Here is a 24,211-nt window from a genome sequence, read left to right as displayed (position 1 = left end):
GAACACAGGATGCCAGATATACCTCTTACCCTTCTCTTTTATGTGGTTTCCTGAGCACATGGGCACGAGCCGTCCAACCATGCACGTGGGTGGGGCTGCAGATTTCTGGTACCCGGATCACCTGCACCCACAGCAGCCTCCATTTGCCAGCCCATTACATGTTCTTATTCAGTGCTTACTTCACTTTCTGCACTGTCACCCTAACCCTTGGCCACATTCATGTTTAAAGTTCTCAATATCCCTTCCCTCTTGTTTTCCATTGTACCAAAAAAAAAAAAACAAAAAAAACAAAACAACCTTGAAAACCAAAGCTATTAAAATATGAATCTATAGAACATTATCAATTCTTGGAGGAAAAAAAGACCGTAGTGAATATGCCAGGATACAAGCAGCAGGTTTTGGTTTCTTCATGCTTTTCTATTTTTCAAATGTTCTGTTGTAACACACGTTACATAGTGTTCTCCAAATAATGGAAAAATAACACAACAATAGGTCACATTTGAGGAACCACCCCCCCACTGACTTATTCCTAGTTCCAGGTGAAGGGGGCTCTCTCCCTGACCAGGGATAAGCGATCATCTGTGCTGTTAGTTCCATATTCTCCTGATTTCTTAAGGATCTTGCATTGTCTTCAGCTGAAATTTTTCATCCTCATTCAACCTCTCACTCCATTTTCCTCAGTATATAAGCATGCCTAAGTCACCTCTGAATTCTTAGATAAAGAATTCTTAGATAAAATCCTCCCAAACTCCAACCCTAGCTTGCCGACTCTAACTCTGGGCCTCTACTGCTTCTGTCTTTTACTGCCAAAGTTCTGGAAAAACCAGTCTGGATTCCCAGTCTCTAGATCCTCATGACTGACTACTCAGCCTACTGTAGTCTGGCTTCTCCCTGCACGACACCCTCAAAACTGTTCTTGCCAAGAGCTCCGGTGACCCCTTGTCTCATTTTAGTCTTTCTTTCTGGACTTGTTGGAGGCATTTGACCCCGTTGTCCATTTTCTCCTTGCAACTGTCTCTCTGTGGTATTCTATGGCACAGGTGTAGGGGCAGTGAGTGCAGCGAACCTCATGTACCATGTGGTACGTGCTGTCCCTACTGACAGAGATGTGCACGTGGGCTTCATTCTAATGCGGCAGGCAGACATCTCCATGAGCAAGTCAAAGAATTGGGGTCCCAGCATTTAGGAAGCTTGTCCATGATCACATGGCTACAAAAGGTGGAGTAAGGACTCCATCTTGAATTTAAGTCTTTCTGAACCCAAACCCCCCAATGTCCCCCTATATGACAGCTCTCTTTCCCAGATTTCCTCTGGCCTCTGAGGTTGCTCATTTTCAATTTCTTCTGTGGGTCATTTTTTTTGTTGTAGTTGCGTTTTTTTTTTTTTTGGCCAGGGCTGGGTTTGAACCCACCACCTCCAGCATATGGGGCCGGAGACCTACTCCTTGAGCCACAGGCACCACCCTGTGGGGTAATTTTTTAAATTATGGGTATCCCATTAATATTGGTGCTCTTCAGGATGTTGGTTTTGACCCTTTTCTTTTCTGTGCCCTCGTGTTGGAACCCCCCATCTACGTCCTGAATTCAGCTACCGTTTGTAAGTTCCCAGTCCCCTGTGTTTGCGGATGCAGGCACACCTGGGGGAGGCCTTCCACGCCCTGTCCCCAGAACCTCCACATTCAACCAGCCATCGAGCTGCTCCCCACATGCCTCTCCTCCTCACATTCTGGGTCCTTGCCACCATCTGGTGACATGTGCTCACCCTTCCCCCACTCCGTCCTCCTCGTCTAACTTACTGTACCATTGGCCTGGGGCCTCACTTACTGTGGCTCACCAGGACCTTTGCCATTACCCTCCTGACCACTTCTCTGACTCCCGTTTTGAACCCAGCTAAGCTGTCTTGCATCTCACTTCAAGAATGATCTTTGTGATACACAGTTCCCTGCAAACACCGTCACCGTGGGCTCAGAGTTCTGCAGGGGCGATTCTCCATTGTCAGAGAGACACTCGTGCTCCTTTCCCTGTGGGCTTCCTCGCCTCTTTCCCACGTCTTCCCACCTCCCTGCAGCCTGCATCTCACTCTCTCGGTATTGTAGACAGCTCCACATCCTCAGTTCTGCACAGATTTTCTTTGTGCAGGATGTTCTGTCTTTGCCAGCCTGTTGGACAGATTCTGTCTCATCTGTTGAATGTCAACTCAAAAGCTGCCATTTGTGTAAAGTCCTCCTCTTATTCCATCCATGGAAAACCCAGGTGGTGCTTCTTTTTTATCTCCTCCCTGCACTTTGTGTAATTATGTTGCTGTACTCTAGTTATCTACTAGGCTTTTTGATTCTCTTTTAAAATTTTAAGGTTCTTGGGAGCAGGTACCATGACTATTTCTCTACTTTTTTTACTATGAAAAACAACACACCTAGAGGTATATTAGACAAAATTTAGAGATAATAATTACTATAAAGAAAACATTTTGTAACTGTGCACAGACTGGGTGGCTTATAAACAACAGAAATCTCCTTCTCCCAGTTTTAGAGGCCTGGAAGTCCAAGATCAAGGCACCGGCATATTCGGTGTGAGGGGAGGGCCTGACGTCTCCTAGGAAGCTTCTTCTCACGTGAAACTCCCATCACGTCACCTGACGCAGGGGAGGGGCGAGGCAGTTCTTTGAAGACTCTTTCTCAAGAGCACTCACCTCGCTCATGACCTAGTTACCTCTGGTCACCTTGAAGATTAGAATTTCAACATAAGGACACTGTAGGGACACAAACTCTCAGACCGTGGCAGTAACTCTTACCCAGGTCATGGAATGAGGTATTTTCAGCACTAGAGAAGCCCCCCATGTCCCTTCCTGATGCCATTCATTCCTGTACTCTCATGATTTTGGTGGCACTTACCTCCTAATTCTTTTGTGTAGTTATCCTCCCTGTCTATATATTCCTGCACAATGTTTTAGTTCAACGAATGTAACCACGTTGTGTGCGTTCTGTTGCCCTTTGTTCCTCCATTCAACATTGTCTTCATAGGATTTTTCCACATAATTTTGTGTGGCTACACTTATTCCCATTTCATTAGGATACAGAAGTCCCCCATTACATGAATATGCTGCATATGAGGTCTCTGTTAACAGAAATTTGGTTTATTTCCAGTTCTTGATTATTGCGATGCTTCCGAGTTTCTCCAGGGTATTGACCAAGAATGAAATTGCTTGTCAGGGGATGTGTATATTTTCTCCTGTACCAGATTAACCCCAAACTGTTTTTTAATGTTGAGATCTATATCCCACCGACGTGTTGAGCTTTTGCATTCTGCAGCATCTTTGCCAACATGTGGTATGCTCAGACTCAAACATTGTTAACAACATGATGGGTCTAGAGTGGAGTTTTTTTTGCAGTTTTTGGCCGGGGCTGGATGTGAACCTGCCACCTCTGGTACATGGGGCCAGTGCCCTACTCCATGAGCCACAGGTGCCGCCCAGTCTATAGTGGTTTTAAAAATTAAAAAAAATTTTGATCCATTACATTTGTGTATATTTATGGGGTATGTGTGCAGTTTTGTTTCAAGCATAGCATGGATAATGATCGAGTCAAAGCATTTCGGGTATCCGTCACCCAGGCCTTTTCATTCTTGTATGTTGTGTGAATAGTTTGTACGGCCCTCTCAGTGATGAGGGGCCTTGAGCACCTGTCGTGTGTGGATTGTTCATCTGGATCTTCTCTTTGGTGAAGCACCTGCTCAAAGTTTGCTCACTTTTCTAATGGGTTGTCTTTATTTTATTGCTTTGTAAAAGTTCTTTATGCAATCCAGATACAGGTCCTTTGTTGATTGTATATGTTGAAAATAATATGATACTATAAAGTCATCACACACACTGAAAATGCCTCGATTAGAGTGATTTGGGGTTCTCAGTGCTACTGAACAAGTAGAAACAGAGTGATTGGCTCAGACGGGTGGTAGGATACAGCAGTTCAACTTAATCCTCTCCTTCTCTTCTCTTTAGGTGTCATTATTGTCCCCAGTGCTGGTGTCGGAATTGTCCTGGGAGGCTACATTATAAAAAAATTGAAACTCAGTGCCAGAGAATCTGCAAAACTAGCCATGATCTGCAGTGGTGTATCTTTACTGTGTTTTTCCACCCTGTTTATCGTTGGATGTGAAAGCATTAATCTTGGGGGCATAAACATCCCTTACACAACAGGGTAAGTACCTCTGAAGGGCCGTGTCACGTCTGCATGATCAAAGCGCTGTGGTGTCTGGGCAGCAGGGATCAGCCCTGGTGTCTCCCTCCAGGCCGTTCCCCCCACCAGCACCCGTCTGTCCAAGTGGAGTGTGCACCCCTGGAGAGCAGAGGCCGGGGCTCGCCTTCGCCTGTGTCCCTTTTTACCCTTGGGGAGTGACTCTTACAGCATTCTGATTACAGGGGGTGAGGAGGGAAGGCTCATGGGATCAATGAAATGGTTTTGCTTTTACGTATTTATTTATTTGAGACAGAGTCTCACTATGTCGCCCTTGGTAGGGTGCCATGGTGTCACAGCTCACAGCAACCTCCAACTCTGGGGCTTAAGCTATTCTCTTGCCTCAGCCTCCCGAGTAGCTGGGACTACAAGCGTCCACCACAATGCCCAGCTATGTTTTGTTGTAGTTGTCATTGTTGTTTGGTAGGCCAGGGCTGGATTTGAACCTGCCAGCTCTGGTGTATGTGGCTGGTGCTCTAGCCGCTGAGCTACAGGTGCCGAGCCACAGTTCTGCTTTTACTGGAATGTTTTGAATAGGCAGTATGTGAACCTAGCTGGAGAACACAACATGCAATGAAAAGACAACGTACAGCGGAAGTCTGGCTCTTACCCAACTCCTCGTCCACCTACTTCTTCCCACTCCTCCAGCCACGATAACAGGAAATCTGCTTTTTTTTTTGGCTATTAGAAAAGTTTATTTAACAAAAAGTTGCATATGAAAATGTACAAGACCTAATTTTGACATCGTAGTAAAACAGGCTCATTAGAGAGGGGACAGGGACTTTTCTGCTTCTGGAAGCCCTTCCAAGGCTTCTAACATGACGATCCTATTTCCTCGTATTGCCATCATTCCCATATTGTTCTGTTGTCCCCGAGGTACCATCTCCACACAGTCATCCTGACGAGAGTCACAAAGGGATCAAGCCCCTGCAGTATTCCTTGGACGTGTCTGCCGCCATTTAACTTCCATGAGAGCTTCTCATCCATGAATTTTTTTAGCTCGGGAGGGTGCGCTTTCCTTGTGATAACTTCTCCACTGGATCAAAGAGGATCAGCAATGTACTTCATGGCCTGTGGCACTTGCACATTCATTCTGTTGTGTGTCCTTCCCGGTTTCTTTATGCAGGCCACGATGACTGTGTACGTTTAACTTCCCTGTTTACACCTAACATACAGCATTCATACACACTTTTCTGAGCCCCTTTAAAAGGTTAATAACATAACCTGGAGGTCTTTCTCGACTGGTGAGAATCATCTGGAGCAGAGCTAACACTAGCATGAACGCTGTTGCCTGCAGGAATCCCCCTAAGGGCTTTGCCTGTATTAACTCCAGAGTCCGCACCATAGCCCTATCAGTGGGTGCTGTTATTATCCTGATTTTACAGATAGTAAAACTGAGGCACATGTCATCTGTACCCAGCAGAGTGCTGGTAAATGTTTGACAAATGGCTGTCTAAGAAAGACGCTCCTTCTGTGACATTTGCCCATTTCTGAGGTGTATTTAGTGCCACCATGGCTGACTTCCAGCCACCAGCTTGAAGACATTGGGCAGTGAATTGGGACGAGAGTCTCAGTCACACACCGTTATGTAATATTCCTATCCTGCAGATGTAACAGACCTGGACAGCCTAGGCAAGAGCTTAGATAATTGTAAAATATAGGCAAATTTGAAGGTGCTGAGGTTTAAGTATTATCTTTGTTTTCAATATCATTTATTTCATTGTATGTTTATATGATTTAATTTTTAATAATGACTGTATTTAAACAGCAGAATCCCTAAAAATTCAATAGTAAGATCTTTTTTTTTTTTTTCTTGAGGCAGAGCCTCAAGCTGTCACCCTAGGTAGAGTACCATGGCATCACAGCTCACAGCAACCTCCAACTCCTGGGCTCAAGAGAGACCCCTGCCTCTGCCTCCCAAGCAGGTGGGACCACAGGTGCCCGCCACAATGCCTGGCCATTTTTTTGGTTGCAGCCGTCATTGTTGGTTGCTGGCCCAGGATGAATTCGAACCCGCCACCCTAGGTGTATGTGGCTAGCGCCTTAGCAGCTTGAGCCACAGGCGCCGAGCCAATAGTAAGATCTTGTTGTCAGGTGCCTGCCTCTAGGACAGGGCTTACCTTAAGGACTGGATAGTGTTCAGTTTTATTCCATTTTGTGACTTAACCTGTTCCCATTTGGTAGATAGTTGGATGGTGTCTCATCTTTAGCTATTGAAAACAGTGTTGTAATAAATAGCTTCCCACATTTATCACTTCTCTTGTGTGTGGTGTCTGTATAGGATAAATTCCCAGGAACAGGATTGCAATAAATATTACCAGGTTGCTTGTGCAGGTTTTTATTTTTTTAATTTCAGGTTAACGTGAGGGTACAGACAACCAGGTCACAATATTTGAATTTATTAGGTAGAGTCCCTCTTATAGTTGTGTCCTGCACCCAAAATGTGTGCCTTATACCTCTGCATTATACCCATCAAGTGGGAGCACCCCAAATCCCCCTCCCCTGTTCCTTCTTCCCTGACATGAATTGAATTGAGTTTTACTCCCATGTGAGCACATATTAGATCCTCTACTGGCTTCATGTTAGTATTGAGCACATTGGATACTTGCTTTTCCATTCTTATGATACTTTACTAAGAAGAATGTGCTTCAGCTCCATCCAGGTTAATACAAAAGATGTAAAGTCACCATCTTTTTTATGGCTGAGTAGTATTCCAGGGCACACAGATAATGGTTTGCTAATCCATTCCTGAGTTGATGGGTATTTATGTTGTTTGCATATCTTGGTGATTGTAAATTGAGCTGTGATAAATAATCTAGTACATATGTCTTTATGATAAAATGATTTTTTTCTTACATGCCTAGTAGTGGGATTGCAGGGTCAAATGGGCGGTCTAATTTGAGTTCTTTGAGGATTCTCCATAGTTCTTTCCAAAGAGGCTGTATTAATTTGCAATCCCATCAGCAGTATAAAAGCGTTCCCTTTTCTCTACCAGCATCTGCAACTTTCAGACTTTATGATGTGGACTAGTCTCACTGGGGTTAGGTGATATCTCAGGGTGGTTTTGATTTGCATTTTTCTGATGATCAGGAATGGTGAGCATTTTTGCCTCTTCAGGTTAATTTTTTTTTTTTTTTTTTTTTGCAGTTTTTGGCTGGGGCTGGGTTTGAACCTGCCACCTCTGGCATATGGGACCAGTGCCCTACTCCTTTGAGCCACAGGCGCTATCCGCCTCCTCAGGTTTTATACCAGTTTTTACCCTCACCAGCAATGGATCTGAGTGTCCATTTCCCCATAGTCTCATCAAAAGAAGGATTTTGGAAAACCCTTCCTTGAGAGTTATGAAAACTTTAACTTTTATTTCTTTTTTTTTTTTTTTAATTGAGACAGAGTTTCACTATGTTGCCCTCAGTAGAATGCCGTGACATCACAGCTCATAGCAACCTCAAACTCTTGGGCTCAAGCAATTCTCTTGCCTCAGCCTCCCTAGTAGCTGGGACCATAGGTGCCTACCACAATGCCCACTATTTTCTGTTTGTTTGTTAGTTTAGCAAGCCAAGGCTGGGTTTGAACCCACCAGCCCCAGAGCATGTGGCCAGCACCCTAACCATTGAGCTATGGGCGCACAGCCATAACTTTTATTTCTTAACTCCATGTAGGTAAGTAGGTTTGGCAGGATTTGCTCAGGTAGCAGAACTTCCTTGTCTAGGTTTTGGTGCTCAGTGACAACACATACTTCTGTTTCCTTCAGATTCTCATTGGGGTTTTCTGTTACGTGTTCCACTTCACATTTGAATAATAAAAGCTTTAATTTCATTTGGCCAACTTAGAATGGTGGGGGAGTGGGGGTGGGGGAGGAATGGCAAATCAGAGCTTATTTAGATTACTGAATACTGTGCCATTATTTCTCCTGGGAGTCATTTTCCACTTGGAGATGTGTATGTGAAAAATGCATGTATCAGGTGTGTGGCTTCTTAATGGTGCCTAATAAAATGGGACCGGAAATAAAGTCTTGAGAATTTGAAGGGTGGTATAGAATAAGAGCTCACGTCTGGAGTTGAACCTGAATTTGGACCCTGACTGAGTTTGACTGACTGCTTCACTTTGAGCCTTAGAATCCTCTTCTGTAAAATGGGGCCATGTCAGAAGAATCACTTTACAACAGTGATTTTCAACCGGTGTGCTGTGAAAAATTTTAAAGATCATTAAGTAAATTATTTTAGAAAGAAGCTCAAAGCACAGTAAGTATATTGTTTGCTTTAACTCTTTTTTTTGATCAACGTAATTGAAGCGTGCCATGGAAGTTTAGCTGTGGGCTCAAGTGTGCCATGAAATAAAAAAGATTGAAAAACACAGGCGTAGGAGGCTGGGACAGACACTATGGGTGTACATGGAAAGCTATCACCTTGATGGGGGGCACACACAAGTGTGTACTGAAGGTTAGCTATTGCTATTTCTGCCAAATTATTTATTATTATTCAATTATTTATAGAAAACATAAATAGAATTTAAAAGTAATGAATGACCAGAAGTCTCCTACCTATTTCTGGGGCAAAAATTTTAAATACCTTTTAGTTTTCTCTTTTGGAATTTACCTGTATTTTTTAAGGCCCATTATATACATTAATCAAATGGAGATGTAATTTAGGACCGCCTGTCTTGGTAAGTGAGGAATGCCACTTTCCCTTCACAGATTGTGGTCAAAGCCTTTGTTGATATTTTCACCTTATGTTTATGTAACGTGTCTCACGAGTAGATTTCCTCATTTGTGCAACACTGATTTTCCTCCTTGTTTTCATTCATTTCTTTGAATCTGTGTTTAGCTTCTCTTACGTTCTGAGAGCTCAAAAGATATCTCAATATAATCTTCTACTGTTTTGAGGGGTTCATAGTTCCACTTTGCTGCACCTTGGAGTCATTTATATAATAAATCTCTTAGTTCCCCTGGCTTCATCTGGACTGGATATTTCTGGGCCAGCTGCCCTTCTGTCAGCTGGACAGTTCCATTTCCCTTTCTCTGCATTGATCCTAGGTTTCCTGGCTTCTGTGGAGTCCATTTTTTTTGTTTACCCCCTCATTTTGATGGAGCACATCCTTCAGTAGCTGCGAAAAAGGCTGCATAGGCTATAACTTTGTTTTGTGAGGATTTTTTAATATACTATTACATCTGATTGCCAAATTGGCCAAATCTTTGATGCCTCATTTTCACTCAGAATTTTGAAGTTTTTATTTCATTGTCATCTAATTTCTAATGTTACTGTGGGATATGTGATTTCCCTTTTTCTCAGTCTTTTGTCATGTTGTACTTTTCCTTCCTGGGAACTTCCATTTTTTTCCTAATTCTAAAATTTCACCATGATATATTTTGTGATGGATTATTTTATTTTTTGCGGGGGTCATGGTGGGCTCTTTATTTCTGGAGACTATTTCCTTCAGGTCTGGTTTTACATTTTATTTTATTTTTTTATCCTTGCCATTTTTTCTTTTTCCTTCATTGATCCTCTCCTTTTCTTAATCTGTATTGTTGGTTTTTAAAAACATATCTCAAATGTGCTATTTTAGCTTCTAACTATTTTTATTTCTCATTTTTTATTTTTATTTATTTATTTTTCCAGACAGAGTCTCACTCTGTCACCCCAAGTAGAGTGCAGTGGCATTATCGTAACTCATTGCAGCCTCAAACTCCTGGGCTTAAGCAATTCTCCTGCCTTAGCCTCCTGAGTTGCTGGAACTACAGGCAAGTGCCACCACACCAAACAAATTTTTATATTTTTGGTAGAGACGGGGTCTTATATACTTGCTCAGGCTTGTCTTGAACTTTTGACCTCAAGCAATTCTCCTGCCTCATCCTCCCAGAGTGCTAGGATTACAGGTGTGAGCCACTGTGCCCAGCCTTTATTTTTAAACATTTTTTATTTTTAATTATTATGACTATATAATGGTTCTATATGTTTATGAAGTACATGTGATGTTTGACGTAGGCATACAAGGTGTAATAATTAAATCAGGCTAATGGGATATCTGTCATCTCAAGCATTTATCATCATTTATTTGTGTTAAGAAACATTCCAATTTCACTCTTCTAATTATTTTAAAGTTTACAGTAACTTATGTTTGACTATCGTCACCCCCTTGTGCTATCAAATTGTAATGGGAAATGAAAAATTCCTTTCTCCAAGTGAGGTCTGAGCCGTAGTAAGGTCAAAGCCCAAGGTGTTATGGAGATGCTGGTGTGAACAGCCCCCCTGCACCGCCAGTCCAGTACAGTACGTAATCCAGCACATCCAGTCGTACAGTACGTAATACCTAATAGTGATAAAAACAACTATGTCACTAGTTTATGTATTTGCTACACTGTACGTTTTTATCATTAATTTAGAGTGTACTCCTTCTACTTATATGAAAAACAAATCAACGGTAGAATAGCCTCAGGCAGGCCGGGCAGGGGGTGTTCCAGAAGGAGGCATAGGAGAGGACTGCTCCGTGGGTGTCGCTGCCTCTGAAGGGTGTCCCCCTTCAGTGGGACTAGGTGTGGAGGTGGAAGACAGGGACAGTGGTGCTCCTGATCCCATGTGGGGCGAGGCTAACCTGTGTGTTTGTGTCTTAGTTTTTAACGAAAGTTTTAAAGGGAAAAAAACAAACAAACAAAAAAAGAAAAACTTAATTTAAAAATAGAAAAAAGCTTATATAAAGATATAAAGAAAATTTTTTTCTTGTATCCTTGTACAAGGTGTGTTTAAGTTAACTGCTATTGATACAAAAGAGTCTAAAAGTTAAAAAAAAAGTTTGTCAAGTAAAGTTATACTAAGCTAAGGGTAATTTATTATTGAAGAAAGTTCTTTTCTAAATTTAGTGTAACCTAAGTGTGTGTACGTGTTTATAAAGTCTGCAGCTGAGCGTGGTAACATCCTAGGCCTCCACACTCACTCACCCCCCCAACTCACTGACTCCCAGAGCAACTTCCAGGCCTGCCAGCTCCATTCATGGTAAGAACCCTACACAAGTGGACCATTTTCTAAATCTTTAATGCTGTATTTTTATTGTATCATTTTATGTTTAGATATATAAACATTTACATTGTGTTAGAATTGCCTGTGGTATTTAGTGTAGTGTCATGGTGTGTAGGTTTGCAGCCCGGAGCAGTAGGCTATACCACTAGCCTAGAAGTATAGCGGGCTAGACCATCTGGGTATGTGTTAGTTCACTCTGTGATGTCTGCACAGTGGTGAAATCACCCAGCTATGCAGGTATCAGAACCTATCTCTGAAGTTCAGTGATGAATGACTGTATGTACATACAATAGAGTATTATCAGCCTTTAAAAAGATGGAAATTCTATCTATGCAACACCATAGATGAACCTTGAGGACGTTATGCTGCATAAATAAATTGCTCACAGATGCCACTTACATGAAGTACCTAAAATACTCAAATTCATAGAATCAACGAGTGGAATGATGGATGCCAGGGGCTGGGGAGGGGGAAATGAAGAGTTATGAATCTGGCTTGGTGCCTGTAGTTCAGGGTTAGGGTGCCAGCCACCGGGGCTAGTGGGTTCAAAGCCGGCCTGGGCCAGCTAAAACAAGGACAAAGGCAATAACAACAAAAAAATAGCTGGGCATTGTGGTGGGCGCCTGTAGTCCCAGCTACTTGAGAGGCCTTGGCAAGAGAATTGCTTAAGCCCCAGAGTTTGAGGTTGCTGTGAGCTGTGATGCCATGGCAGTGTACCAAGGGCAACCTAGAGAGACAAAAAAGAAAGAAAAGAGTTACGAATCTACATGCATGAAGTTTCAATCAACCAAGATGAATAAGCTCTAGAGATCCACTGTCCGATACCATGTTGTACACTTAAAAAAATTGTTGAGATGGTAGATCTTAAAGTAAGTGTTCTAACAACATCCAAATTAAATTTAAAAAAAGAAAGCAACTTCAGATTTGGGAATCTGATGAGTTTTCATTTTGAAAGCTCCTAGGCGGTCAGGCTAAATCTTGGCCCATTTCCAGCTCCACTAATGACATTCCCAGCACCCACGGTTTCCCTGCAGTTTTAATTAGGACGTGTGTCTCGCTTTCTCTCTGTGGCTGCCAAACTGTACCTCACACAGGTGTGTGCTAATCATCTTGCAGCCAAAAGATCTGGCACTTAGTGTGACAGTTGTGGCTTAAGTAAAACTTTGTGTAAGTACGTTGTCTGATGTGATTGTTCCTCACTTTGCCTTTTCGTCAGTGTTTTTTTGAAATTGAGTTAATCGGTTGTCCATATGTAGACTTTTTAACTAGTGCTGTGTCTTGATGAATCCTTGAATTCTAGCTTTGTTATCTTTTATTTATCAAGTGTCATCTCTTTGATCTTAAAAGTAAAATCTATTATATCATCTTCTGTTTTGGTGACTTGAACAACTGAGCCAAAACTTTTAGGGGTGATTTCTTGAGTCATCACATGACCAGGAAGAGTTTTTCTCTGTTTTCTGGTCTTGGCAGTGGCCGTCAGACAGGATGGTCCCTCCAGGCCCACCTAACTCTAGAAGCTCAGAGGTTGAAATTTTTCCCTCAAGTTTTTCTCAGTGTATGGGTGTAATTCTTCATAATATTCAGGCTATAGAAATTAAATAGATACAGCCTGTGAACAGAGACCTTTTCCTCAGCTTCCCACAAGTGCTTTGAATCTTCCTGATCACCATACCTCATCTTGCAATCTTGCCACATGGTATATTTAGATAGTGGACTCATCCTCCCAGGTGACTGCCATTTCTGGCCAGGTCACTCCTAAATTCTCTAATTAAACCATCCATCTCCCCACCTATGTCTCATGGGCAGCTTAATCTACTGACGTTTTCTTCACATCATTGAAATCTTTTGGCACCGTTCAAAATCTTCTAATCATTACAGATACTACTAATTTTAAAGGGATTGTCTATCAGTTAGAGGGGAAGGAAGTTGCTTAAAGGAAGGAAGATCCTTAAAAGGATCTTTGGTATACATGTTTCTGGATTATTGTAGCAACTTTTATTAATAGACTTAGAGTTCATTGCTCTCACATGAAAGTATATTTATGAAGTATATACATCCATCTTGTTTTTCTCTCTGTTTGGAGAAACAAACAAAATTTGTTTTATTTCATTTTAACCTATCAAGGGGGATGTGAAGAATAAACAGATTTTTTTTCCACTAAGTTTTAAATTTTGTAACCAAGATCTAAACAAATCAACATGAAGTCTGCAAGAGCATGTAATATCTCCTTAAACTTAATAAACCTTTTAATTTTAAAAACACCAGTCTGTAACCTTATGTTAATATAGCTGATAGAAAATGCTCATCATGTAAAATTGGCAAAAAAAAGTAGAATTTGAAAACTCTATACATGATGTTGTTAGCAATATGTTACTACTGTTAATCTACATGTACATTGAAAAAAGAGAAAATATACTAATAATATAATAGTGAATATCCCTGGAGGGCAGCTTTATGCATGAGTTCAATTTTTTAATTCTATTGTGTTGTCTAAGTTTTCTAAAATGAATGTGTTTACTTTAATAGTAAAGGTATTTTGAAGCACCATGTAATGGACACATTATTTTATTTAAAAAATTATGGATTTAAAAAGATGTTTGTATAAGTTGTGGGTTATTACATGTAAGTTTTAAGTTATGCCTTGTTTGAGTGTGTTGTCTACAAAGCTGAAGGAAGCTTTAATAATAAAAATAACAATTAGATACCATGATCACAACTTCCAGGAACGTAGTCCTCTCATCAATCTAGGCCATCACATCTATTGTTACACAAAACCCTTAGTTAGGCTCGGTGCGGGTGGCTCAAGTGGCTAAGGCGCCAGCCACATACACTTAAGGTGGAGGGTTTGAATCCAGCCCGGGCCCGCCAAAACAACAATGACGGCTGCAACCAAAAAATAGCCGAGTGTTGTGGTGGGCGCCTGTGGTCCCAGCTACTTGGGAGGCAGAGGCAGGAGACTCGCTTGAGCCCAGGAGCTGGAGGTTGCTGTGAGCTGTGATGCCACAACTCTACCCAGGGGGATAGCTTGAGGCTCTGTCTCAAAAAAAAAAAAAAAACCCTTTGTTAATTATTCTTGCTCTCTTTCCATGTTGGCAGGAGGAGTATTAACAGCTATACAACTATGTTAAGATCATACAACTAAAAAAAAGCAGTGCTGAAACTAGATCTAAATCTATTTCTTTTTCTACCATTCCCTGTAGGAGTAAATTAGAAAATTACTTTTTCCTTTTTGAAAAGAAAAACATCATAGTAGCCTTTTGTACTCTTCATGTTTGTGATTGTGTAACTGTTATTCATGAATGCTTCTGCTGTGTGTCAATAGAGAGTACGCCAATGTCTTAGTGCCTGTTATGTCCCAGGCACCCTGCTGTACACTGGACATACATTTGCCCACCTAATTCCCCACAAAAACCATGTTATAGAGACATTCTAATCTCTATTTTATGAAAGTGAAATCTCAAGTTCACAGGACATGTGAATTACGGATATGGAATTGAACCTATCTGTTTCCTACTCTAATGTTTAGGAGCCTTGAAAACTGAGTGCCAGAAAAATTTCATTAGAGCTTTGTCTAGGAGGTAGAAGGAAGAGGGAGGGGCCACCCAGAAGACCTGTGCTAGAGAAAGTGTAACTATGGACACTACACAACACCTCCCTGCTATTGTCAAGCCTTCAGCGCACACACTACAGAGGAAGATAAAACTGGTTTTTAAGTCCATTTCTGACCCTTACTAGCTATGTGACCTTTGGCAGTACCCAAAGGTACCTATCTTCTCAAATCTTCAATTATCTCATCTGAAAGATGGACCTACAACTATAATAACTGTATTTCTCACAAAGCAGGAAAGATTTTAATATAAAACCAAGAGGTTAAAAGAAGTTGAAAAAACAAAAACATTCTAATTAAAATCTTCTTGAAGGTTGAGGTAAATTGATGAAGATTAAGAAACTATAAGAAAGATACCAATTTTTCTAATTGATGAGTGTATTTGGCTATAGAGGTTTTTGGTATGTGAAGCATGTTCTTTTAATTCATGTGGCCGAGCAAAGTGTGCATGGATTCGTACCTACTTGTCATATCTTTTATTAAAGAGAAACTTGAAAGGAGGCAGAAAGAAGCTAGGCCACCCCTCTTTGATTTATAGAGACCACTAAAAGTATGTTAGAAGGGGAAGCTAAAGTGTTCTTTAGGTCTTGGGGTAGGATGATGGGACACAGTTGCTTGGGAGGGAGTGTGTTTTGAGGGTGACCGAATTCTTGCATACCCAGCTGTAATGGCCCTATGGCAAAGGGTTTTTTTTTTAAAAAAAAAACAAAAAAAAAACTTATGTTTAACAACAGTCTGTTTTGTTGTTACATATTACTTTAAATAAAGATTGATCTTTAAGTGATTGATTTACTAAAGATTGGACAACAAGGCTGTTCTTTTTATTTCTTGTTCCTATTTTTAATTATCTTCCCAAGGTTAATTTTCTTGAGGCTTCCGTGATTGTGGGGCTCATCTTTATATTTCTTGTAGATTCCTGTTCTTTAAGTTAGCAAGTTTACCAGATAATCTGAGAGATCCCTTCCATCTCGCTGGCTCTGTCATTCCTTGATTTTATAGTAAGGTATTTTGGGTCACTCTCAGGCTTGCAGCTTGGACCATGCTGTTGTAAAGCATTTGCTAGTGAGGTCCAGTTCCTCCCTTGAAATTAACCATGAATCAGTGTAACCCTCAACATGAACCTCTTGCTTGGAAGACTGTCTTGTCAGAAATGCTTTCATTTGTTGGAAAGTTGATACACGGTCCCTTTGTACAAGGACAAGTGCAGCAAACAGTAAGTAGCCTTTGTGCATTTTATGGCCTTGTGATGGGTTCACTTCAGGCTAATGAGAAATCGCATAGTGTCACTCAGGTTTAAACACTTACACTATTACCAGAATTGAATCCAGTCCATTTTCTGGAGAGTGAATGACAATCAAACAAGACATTATTACTCTGAAACGTGATTTCTTTTCAATTAACTTAGTGTACAAGATTACCTGTGTCAGCAGCTTTCTTTTCTGTGCCATCATCCCTGTTCCCTAATGTCTTTCATGAATACCACTTCCTTTCATTGCTATTTATATTGTTGCCTGCATTGGCAACACACACAGCTCTTGGATTGGTGCTTTTCATATTGTATCATTTCTTCATCCTGATCTTATGAGAAAAGCAAACCCACCGAAGTGTGACCTGGGACTGTGCCTCTGTTCCCAAGGAAAGCTTTTTGCCTTCCTGAAATCAGTGCACTTCGTGTGCTTTGAGCATCCGTTAATATTTTCTTTAGGTTCCTTTCTCTGGGGTGGACATACTCAGAAAGGAGGGGCATTTGGAACCTGTGTCTGTAGTAGGGAATGCTAAACATGCTGATAATAGGAAACGCCATGTCACTTCTGAACAGCAACAGTAATAACCGTGGGTATGGTCTTAAAGCTTGTCATTTTTAGTGACTACGCATGCAGACATATAAAAGCCCTTTCTTCTGGCTCGTAGTTTAGTTCTTAAAGTGCTGGTGAAGAAAGTACTAACACACCCTGAGTCTTTGCATATGACAGCAGTTAACACAGCGCTGATCAGCTTCCTGGTGAATCATTGCCTTCCTTGGTCTCCATTTCATCATCCATAGAAAGTGATAGCTGGTCAAGAACAGGAGTTCTCACTCTCAACACTGTTGACAACTGGGCCAGGTAATTCTTCATCGTGGGAGGTGGGGGCATCCTGGCATTGTAGGATGCTTAGTGCATCCCCCCAGATGCCAATATCACTCCTTCAGTTAACCCACACTGTCTCCTGGCACTGTCAAATGTCCACTGGGGGAAAGACCTGCCCCCATTGAGAACCAGTGGTCTGGGATCATATTTTTTTTTTTTTTTTTTTAGGTATATTCAAACTTTAAAATGGTATGGTACTCTCTGTACTTGACTTCTGTCTTATTAGAAGTCTTTCTAATATTGGCTAAGTTTGATATTGCCTCAAATTTGTTTCTCCTATTAAAATTTGAGATATCAAATTCAGATATCAGAGCACGGAAGAGGCTATAGGAGAAGAGCCTTTGAACAAGCGACACTTAAAGTTTATGAATTGATACCTGTGGTCTGGATGGGCTGTGCTGCTGGGTAAGTGGGGCCTACCCATCAGTGAAGACCTCCTGGCTCACCACAGACATTTCACAGTATCTGTTGAATAGATGGGTCATAGATGGACAGATGCACGAAGGGTCTGCTACTGTTAACTTATGTAGTGTTAGGAACAGCATTTCTTGAGTGATGCATAAAAATGGTGATCACAAAAGCACAATGGTTCACTGGGTTGTGAACACCGCAGAGCCTCCCTCGGTCTTCTGGGGGTCCCCCAGTATCTGCCTTCCTTGCTCTCCCACCACCATTTCTGTATGCTTCTTTCCCCAGCCCTATGTTCTTACCTTTTTCTTTCTCTAGTTATTGTTCGGGTTGACTTTCTTAGAGCTGTCATATGGTGTCATTTCTTATATCAGATGCCACGATCTTATGAGGAAACAAACCCCATTGCGTTTGGTTGTCAGTTCCCATCTGGGCGCCCTGGAGGGAAGAATGGCTTCGTCTTTCTTCTCTGGTTGTTTGAACTGAACTAGCAATGAAATTCCTAAACATATTCGAAAATCACCTCCTTTTGGTTTTCTAGAATCCCATGTTTTTCTTTAACTAATGTATTCTAGAGCAATGAAAGTTTTTGATGTGATTGATGAATCTGACGTTTATATAGTCATAATGATGTTGGTGATTTAGCACTAAAAAATATTTTGTCCATCTTAAAATTAAACAGATTAGTGCCCAGATTTGTGAAGATGTAGAGTCAAGTGCCCACAGTAAGTGAGTAGTTATACTAGGGGTAGAATTGCTGAGTCCAGACACTGAAACCATAGCATGGAAGATAAAATTGAGATGGGACAGGTAATTTGGTATAAAGTATTGAATCCAGGCTCAGTGCCTATGGCTCAGGGGTTAGAGTGCCAGACACATACACTGGAGCTGGAGGGTTCAAAGCCAGCCTGGGCCTACCAAACAACAATGACAACTACAACCAAAAAAATAGCCGGGTGTTGTGGTGGGTGCCTATACTCCCAGCTACTTGGGAGACTGAGGCAAGAGAGTCGCTTAAGTCCAAGAGTTGGAGATTGCTGTGAGCTGTGACACCATGGCATTCTATCCAAAGCAACAGCTTGAGACTCTGTCTCCAAAAAAAAAAAAGTATTCAATCCAAAGTACCTGGGGATTTAAAACATTCTTTATGTTTTCTTTTAAAGTCATAGAGATGTTTTCTGAGGGTGGCTACTTCATGGTATCACAGCTTTGATTTTAATGGGAAGAATACTTCTTTCAAATGGACAAAATACTAAATTTCAGGAACTTTCCTCCTAGTTTTTTGGTAAGCGGTGCTCAAGATCTGCTTCTTTTCTCTCGTAGACCTTCTCTCACCATGCCCCATAGGAATCTGACGGGAAGCTGCAACGTTAATTGTGGTTGTAAAATACACGAGTATGAGCCAGTCTGTGGGTCAGATGGAATTACATACTTTAACCCTTGTCTGGCTGGCTGCGTGAATAGTGGTAACCTTAGCACTGGGGTGAGTATATTTCACAAGTTTCTCTTCTGGTAATCCAGCTTCCTGTGACAAGGTCCTGACAGCATTCATAGGCAACCACGATGACGTCAGTCTTCCTCTGCATGAGGCTCCAAGTAACTTACAAAATGCCTCTTGCAGAAACCCTGAGGAAAGACAATTGTGCAATGCTGTCATTTATTTTCCTGGAGATGATCACAGCGTTTGGTGTAGGGATTCGGTTTCCTGTCAGTCCTCTCTTGCTTTACATTTGGGGCCAACTCAGGGAAACTTGATCAGGTTGAGCGTCAAGCCTCCCATTTGTTCCTCTGATAAGGTCCTTGATGGATTTGAAGGTCGAGATGACCACATTTAGCGCTGATAGAAGCAAATAGGAAACCGACCTCTGCTGATTCGTGTCTATGAAGGTGGGTGATGGCCATTTAAAAGAGTAAGTGGAATTCACCAGAGGAACAGACTGTTAGTTCAGTTCAGACTTTTTTTCTTTTTTCAGTGAGACAGGGCTTTACTCTGTTACCTAGACTGAAGTGCAGTGGCCTAATCATAGCTCACTGCAATCTTGAACTCTTGGGCTCAGGAAATCCTCCTGTCTCAGCCTCCCAAGTAGCTAGGACTATAGACACATGTCACCTACCCAGCTAATTTTAAACCTTTTTGTAGAGACAGGGATCTCACTCTGTTACTCAAGTTGGTCTTGAACTCTTGGCTTCAAGTGATCCTACCACGTCAGCCTCCCAAAGTGCTAGGATTACAGAAGTGAGCCATCAAGCTCAGCCTCAGACAATTTTTTTTAATGTTCAGAATAAAGATTTATCTGTCAGCTCAAGAATAGGCTATTTTGAGAATTCCTTTTCCTGTGAATTATAAATAGGTAGTAATACTTTGGGAGAAGATTTCCTATTCTACTCAGTTCTTTATTATTGAGCCTGGTTTGATTCTTTGCGTAAGAACAGATTGCAGGAAGTTGCTCAAATTAAAAAGGTTAATATGCATTTGCTTATTCTGTGCAGGTGATAAGGGATTATACCCTCGGTTAAATATTTTGGGGGTGTCATTTTTGATTTCTGAGTTCTAAGCTGTAGTGATAAACTGAGAATTCTTGCTGCTGGTTTCTCATTATATAATTGGTGAGCTCTGGGCTATGACCATATCGAAAGAACTGGTAAGATCTATTTATTCCTATTGGCGGCCAAGTCCTCCCTTGGAAGTGGGCAGGTCCTCTGGTGAAGAGCACTTATTCTTTTAAAAACCCAGCAGTCCTTTGAGCACAATGGCCAGCAGTTCATCTGTATGCTTGCTCGTATGGCTGCTGTAAGTGTTACAAGGTCACAGTGAGAACTGGTTCAGCCAGTGTCCATTCAGTGAAAAGCTGACTTAACATGGTTTGTTTTCGTAACTAATAACAACTAACAGTGTTTTAGTTTTCACTTTTGTGTTTGTGTTAAGAAGAATGGGGCTGGGCATGAAAGCTCACGCCTATAATCCCAGTATTTTCGGAGGCCGAGACAGGAGGATTGCTTGAGCTCAGGAATCGAAGACTAGTCTGTGCAAGAGCAAGATCCTTTCTCTACTAAAAATAGAGAAACTAGTTGGGCATTGTGGCAGATGCATGTAGTCCCAGCTACTCTGGATCCTGAAGCTAGAGGATCACTTAAGCCTAAAAGTTTGAGATTGCTGTCAGCTATGATGCCATGGCACTCTACCTAGTACAATAGAGAAAGACTGTCTCAAAAAATAAAAAAAATTTAAAAAAGAGGTTTGGTGTTACCAACCTTTGAAGTTCAGAACCTTCTTTGATTATTACAGCCCTGTCTGCAACAAAAAAATAGGCCAGCTCAGCAGGACTGATAAGGAACTCATAACCGTAGGGACCAGCCTGGCCGACAGATGCCCACACAATGTGGTTGTCCATAAGGACCCAGTGGTCTCTGACCAGGTTTGTGTGAACTGGTGAAAATCTGACCTTCCTGCTCGGAAAAAGGCAATGTTGGGATTTTCACTTATTATTTCCCGAGCTAATGACATAATAGGTGACCATTTCAAAAAGCTTGAGGTACATGGCTTCCATCTGGAAGATGCCTGGGATACAGCTGCTCTTTCAGCCTTTTATGCCACATGCAACCTCCTTGCTCAGTTTGCCAGTCTCATTCCCAGCAAAGAATTCTGTCTGGTGGCAGAACCGGTGCTGTCAAAGGCACAGAGTGAACTTGCTGCTCCCAGAATGTAAGAGTCAGGGTTCTATCATTTTAGTCATGCTGCATGATGGAGCATCAGTGGGGATGTAAGTTTTAAAAAACATGTAGTCGGTGGACACAAAAGAAGGTAAATCAATTTGATCCCTGACTGCTTGAAAAAAAAAAAGAAAGAAAGAAAGAGAAAAAGAAGAAGTTTGGTAGTTAACGGAGGAGGTTTGGACTCTTTTGCTCTCCTGTGACCTTAATCCCCTAGAATAGCACCTGGCACATCAGTAGAGCCTGATAAATATTTGTTGTAAAAAAAGAACAAGAGAACTGGCTCATCATCTCACTCTACCGGAGTCTGGGAACAGCAGGGGATGGGGCCACTGTAGCCATTCATATAGGAGGGGGAGGGTTTAGGGCACCAGCTAATTACAGGGCCTGAAAAGGTGTTTAAAATGGAACAGCCACAAACTGTCTGCTCTTATTGGCGCTGAAGTCATCATGGTGGCATTGTACCTTTTCTGCATGCATTTCATAAACATTTACTACTCTAGGGCACCCTGTGTGCTCAGGGTTGTGTGGGTGCTGCTAAGAACACAAGTAAAAAGTTTGGTTGCAGTGTCTGAGAGCATTTTCTTATTGGTGAGTCCAAGAGTTAAACAGTAATTGAGGCAGGAGATAATTATGACCAGAGTATGAATATTATCAAACTGAGTATTAGAAGTTTCTTACAAAATTTTAGGTTTTAAACAAAGTTTTGACCAGCCGAGTTTGATATTGTTAGGCACACATTTTGGACCCTTACTGTTATCAATGAGGAAGGTACTCTCACTGAAATTGAAATATCTTGTATTATTAGAGCTATTTCAGAGTATAGGATGTCCCAAAGTGGCCATATGTAATTGGGAAAATGGGAAACTGTAGCTAATGTACCTTTATTTACGAAATATTCGTGAAAAAAACTTAGAAAATATTTATAAAATATTTCTCAGTGTTGATGTATAAATATAAAAAATATATAAAACATAATATGAGTTGTTAATTTTCCTATGTGTGGCAACCATTGGGACACCCTGTATTTTTATTTAACTTGGTCTTAATAGCCCTCTGCCGAATTTTGCTTTTGGGTGGCATCCAACTCACCTTTGTTTTGCTCACTTAGATACGGAATTATACCGAGTGCACCTGTGTCCAAAGTCGGCAAGTGATCACGCCCCCCACAGTGGGACAGCGCAGTCAGCTCCGAGTGGTGATCGTCAAAACGTATCTCAATGAAAATGGTTATGCTGTTTCTGGGAAGTGTAAACGGACCTGTAACACCCTCATCCCGTTCTTAGTTTTTCTTTTCATAGTTACTTTCATCACAGCCTGTGCCCAGCCATCAGCCATCATCGTAACCCTCAGGTGAGAACAGCATTCAACTCCTACGGTGGGTTCTGTACTTAGAGTTGCCGCAGCACATATTCTGGGACAAGGGACTGATTTGCTAAAGCTGAGACCAAAGCAAAATTATTATAGATTGTGCAGGAGGGTGTTCAGAGATTTGCCTGGTGAATGTAGGAGTTTTTCCCTATCAGGAGAGAAAGGAAAGTTGTATCATTTCATGCTCCAGAACTGTCTTTATTCAATTGGGTCATATTCCTGGTGTTTTGTGAAACTGGAGTCTCTGCCCTGTGAGGTTCAACTTCAGGAGTTGAAAGCCGTCACCTTATAAACTGTAAGAAGCCCAGAGAAGGGCAGGAAGTAATTTGGGAAAGTTGCTAATCGTGCAGACAGCAAAAAGCTATTATGTCCAACCTTGTAGATAGTTAATACCTCCAGGATCAGAGGCAATTTATGCTGAGCCTGAAATTCAAACTGCTGAGTTTATTAATTTTACTGTCATATATAAAATTTTGGACTTGAATCAAGAAAAGGGTACACTGGGACATGTGGTATTTTTAGTTGTTCGGGCTGTGCTTTCTTTGCTGTATCCTGTTTGGGTTTCTTGTTTATAAGAGGACCTGGAAGCTACTTTTGTCCTATTAAAAATGTTGACATCAGGGCCAGGTGCGGTGGCTCACAACTGTAATCCTAGCACTCTGGGGGGCTGAGGTGGGTGGACTGCTTGAGCTCAGGAGCTCCAGACCAGCCTGAGCAAGAGTGAGACCCCATCTCTCCAAAAAATAGAAACATTAGCCCAGTGTGGTGGTGGGCACCTAGCTACTTGGGAGGCTGAGGCAGGAAGATCAGTGAGCCCAGGAGTCTGAAGTGGCTGTGAGCTAGGCTGATGCCTCCACCGAGCTGGAGCCTGGGCAACAAAGCGAGACTCTGTCTACCAAAAAAAATGTTAACCTTGGTGCATTCAAATTAATGTGTTGGTGTTTGCAGTAAGGATGATTATGAGCAAAGGAAGGAACTGGAGAGTGTGGTGAAGCCAGAAGAGGACGGGGTGGCTTCAGTGGGACTTGGGGTCATAGTTCAATAGTGGGTGAAGGGAGAGAGGCATCTGCTGGGTGGCCCTGAGTAGTCAGGGCAGGGGGGCTGCACCAGGGGCTTCTTTCCTACTGGGTGCTGAGTCAGGCATTTGCCAGCAAAGCCACTCCTTAACCACGAGGTCACAACACACGAAAGGCCTTCATTCACTCAATTCCTCCATTATCAGATACGTATGGAGTAATAGCCATGCGTGCAGGGCACATTGTCACGGGAAATGAAATTGGGGAAAAGATGACAGGGCACTGGCCTATTGGTAGGGGATGGGAAGGATGAGGTTTTGAAACATTTAAAAAGACATACGATTATTAATAAATGTACTCAAATAATTTTTTTTGTACTTTAATTCTGAGCGTTTAATAACCTATAGACAGGCTGCCTTTTTGATAGTGGTCAACCATGGCAAATCATCAGTTGGCTTCTACCCAAAATTTCAAAAAGGAACCCTTGAATATTTGCTAATTATAAAATTAATAGATTCAGTCTTCCTGCCATGTGGAATTACTTGGGAGCATAAGTTTCAGAAAAGTAGAAAAGCAGCGGTAGTTGGGAGGAGTTCAGGCAATCTCTGCTGTTGACTTGTATCCTGTGCATTTTTGGAGCATATGGGTAGAGCCGTCACCTTGGGTAGAGTGCCCTGGCATCACAGCTCACAGCAACCTCAAACTCTTGGGCTTAAGCGATTCTCTTGCCT

At 41.7% G+C, this 24,211-nt stretch overlaps 1 protein-coding gene and 1 pseudogene across 2 annotated transcripts in view; one reads left to right on the top strand and one right to left on the bottom strand.

Annotated features, from left to right (window-relative positions):
- SLCO5A1 (solute carrier organic anion transporter family member 5A1) overlaps window positions 1-24,211 on the top strand; it is a 156,797-nt gene that overhangs the window by 126,672 nt on the left and 5,914 nt on the right. For both annotated transcript variants that reach the window (XM_003797257.1, XM_023517554.1), the window contains 3 exons: window positions 3,994-4,192; window positions 18,706-18,865; window positions 22,205-22,446. In XM_003797257.1, coding sequence (XP_003797305.1) covers window positions 3,994-4,192; window positions 18,706-18,865; window positions 22,205-22,446 — 601 coding nt within the window. The remainder of the gene's footprint in view (window positions 1-3,993; window positions 4,193-18,705; window positions 18,866-22,204; window positions 22,447-24,211) is intronic.
- LOC111727587 lies at window positions 4,992-5,239 on the bottom strand (annotated as a pseudogene).

The sequence above is a fragment of the Otolemur garnettii genome, unplaced genomic scaffold (genome assembly GCF_000181295.1).
Source record: "Otolemur garnettii isolate 467f Iridium unplaced genomic scaffold, OtoGar3 scaffold00113, whole genome shotgun sequence".
Taxonomy (NCBI): domain Eukaryota; kingdom Metazoa; phylum Chordata; class Mammalia; order Primates; family Galagidae; genus Otolemur; species Otolemur garnettii.
This window is presented reverse-complemented; position numbering and strand designations above follow the sequence as displayed.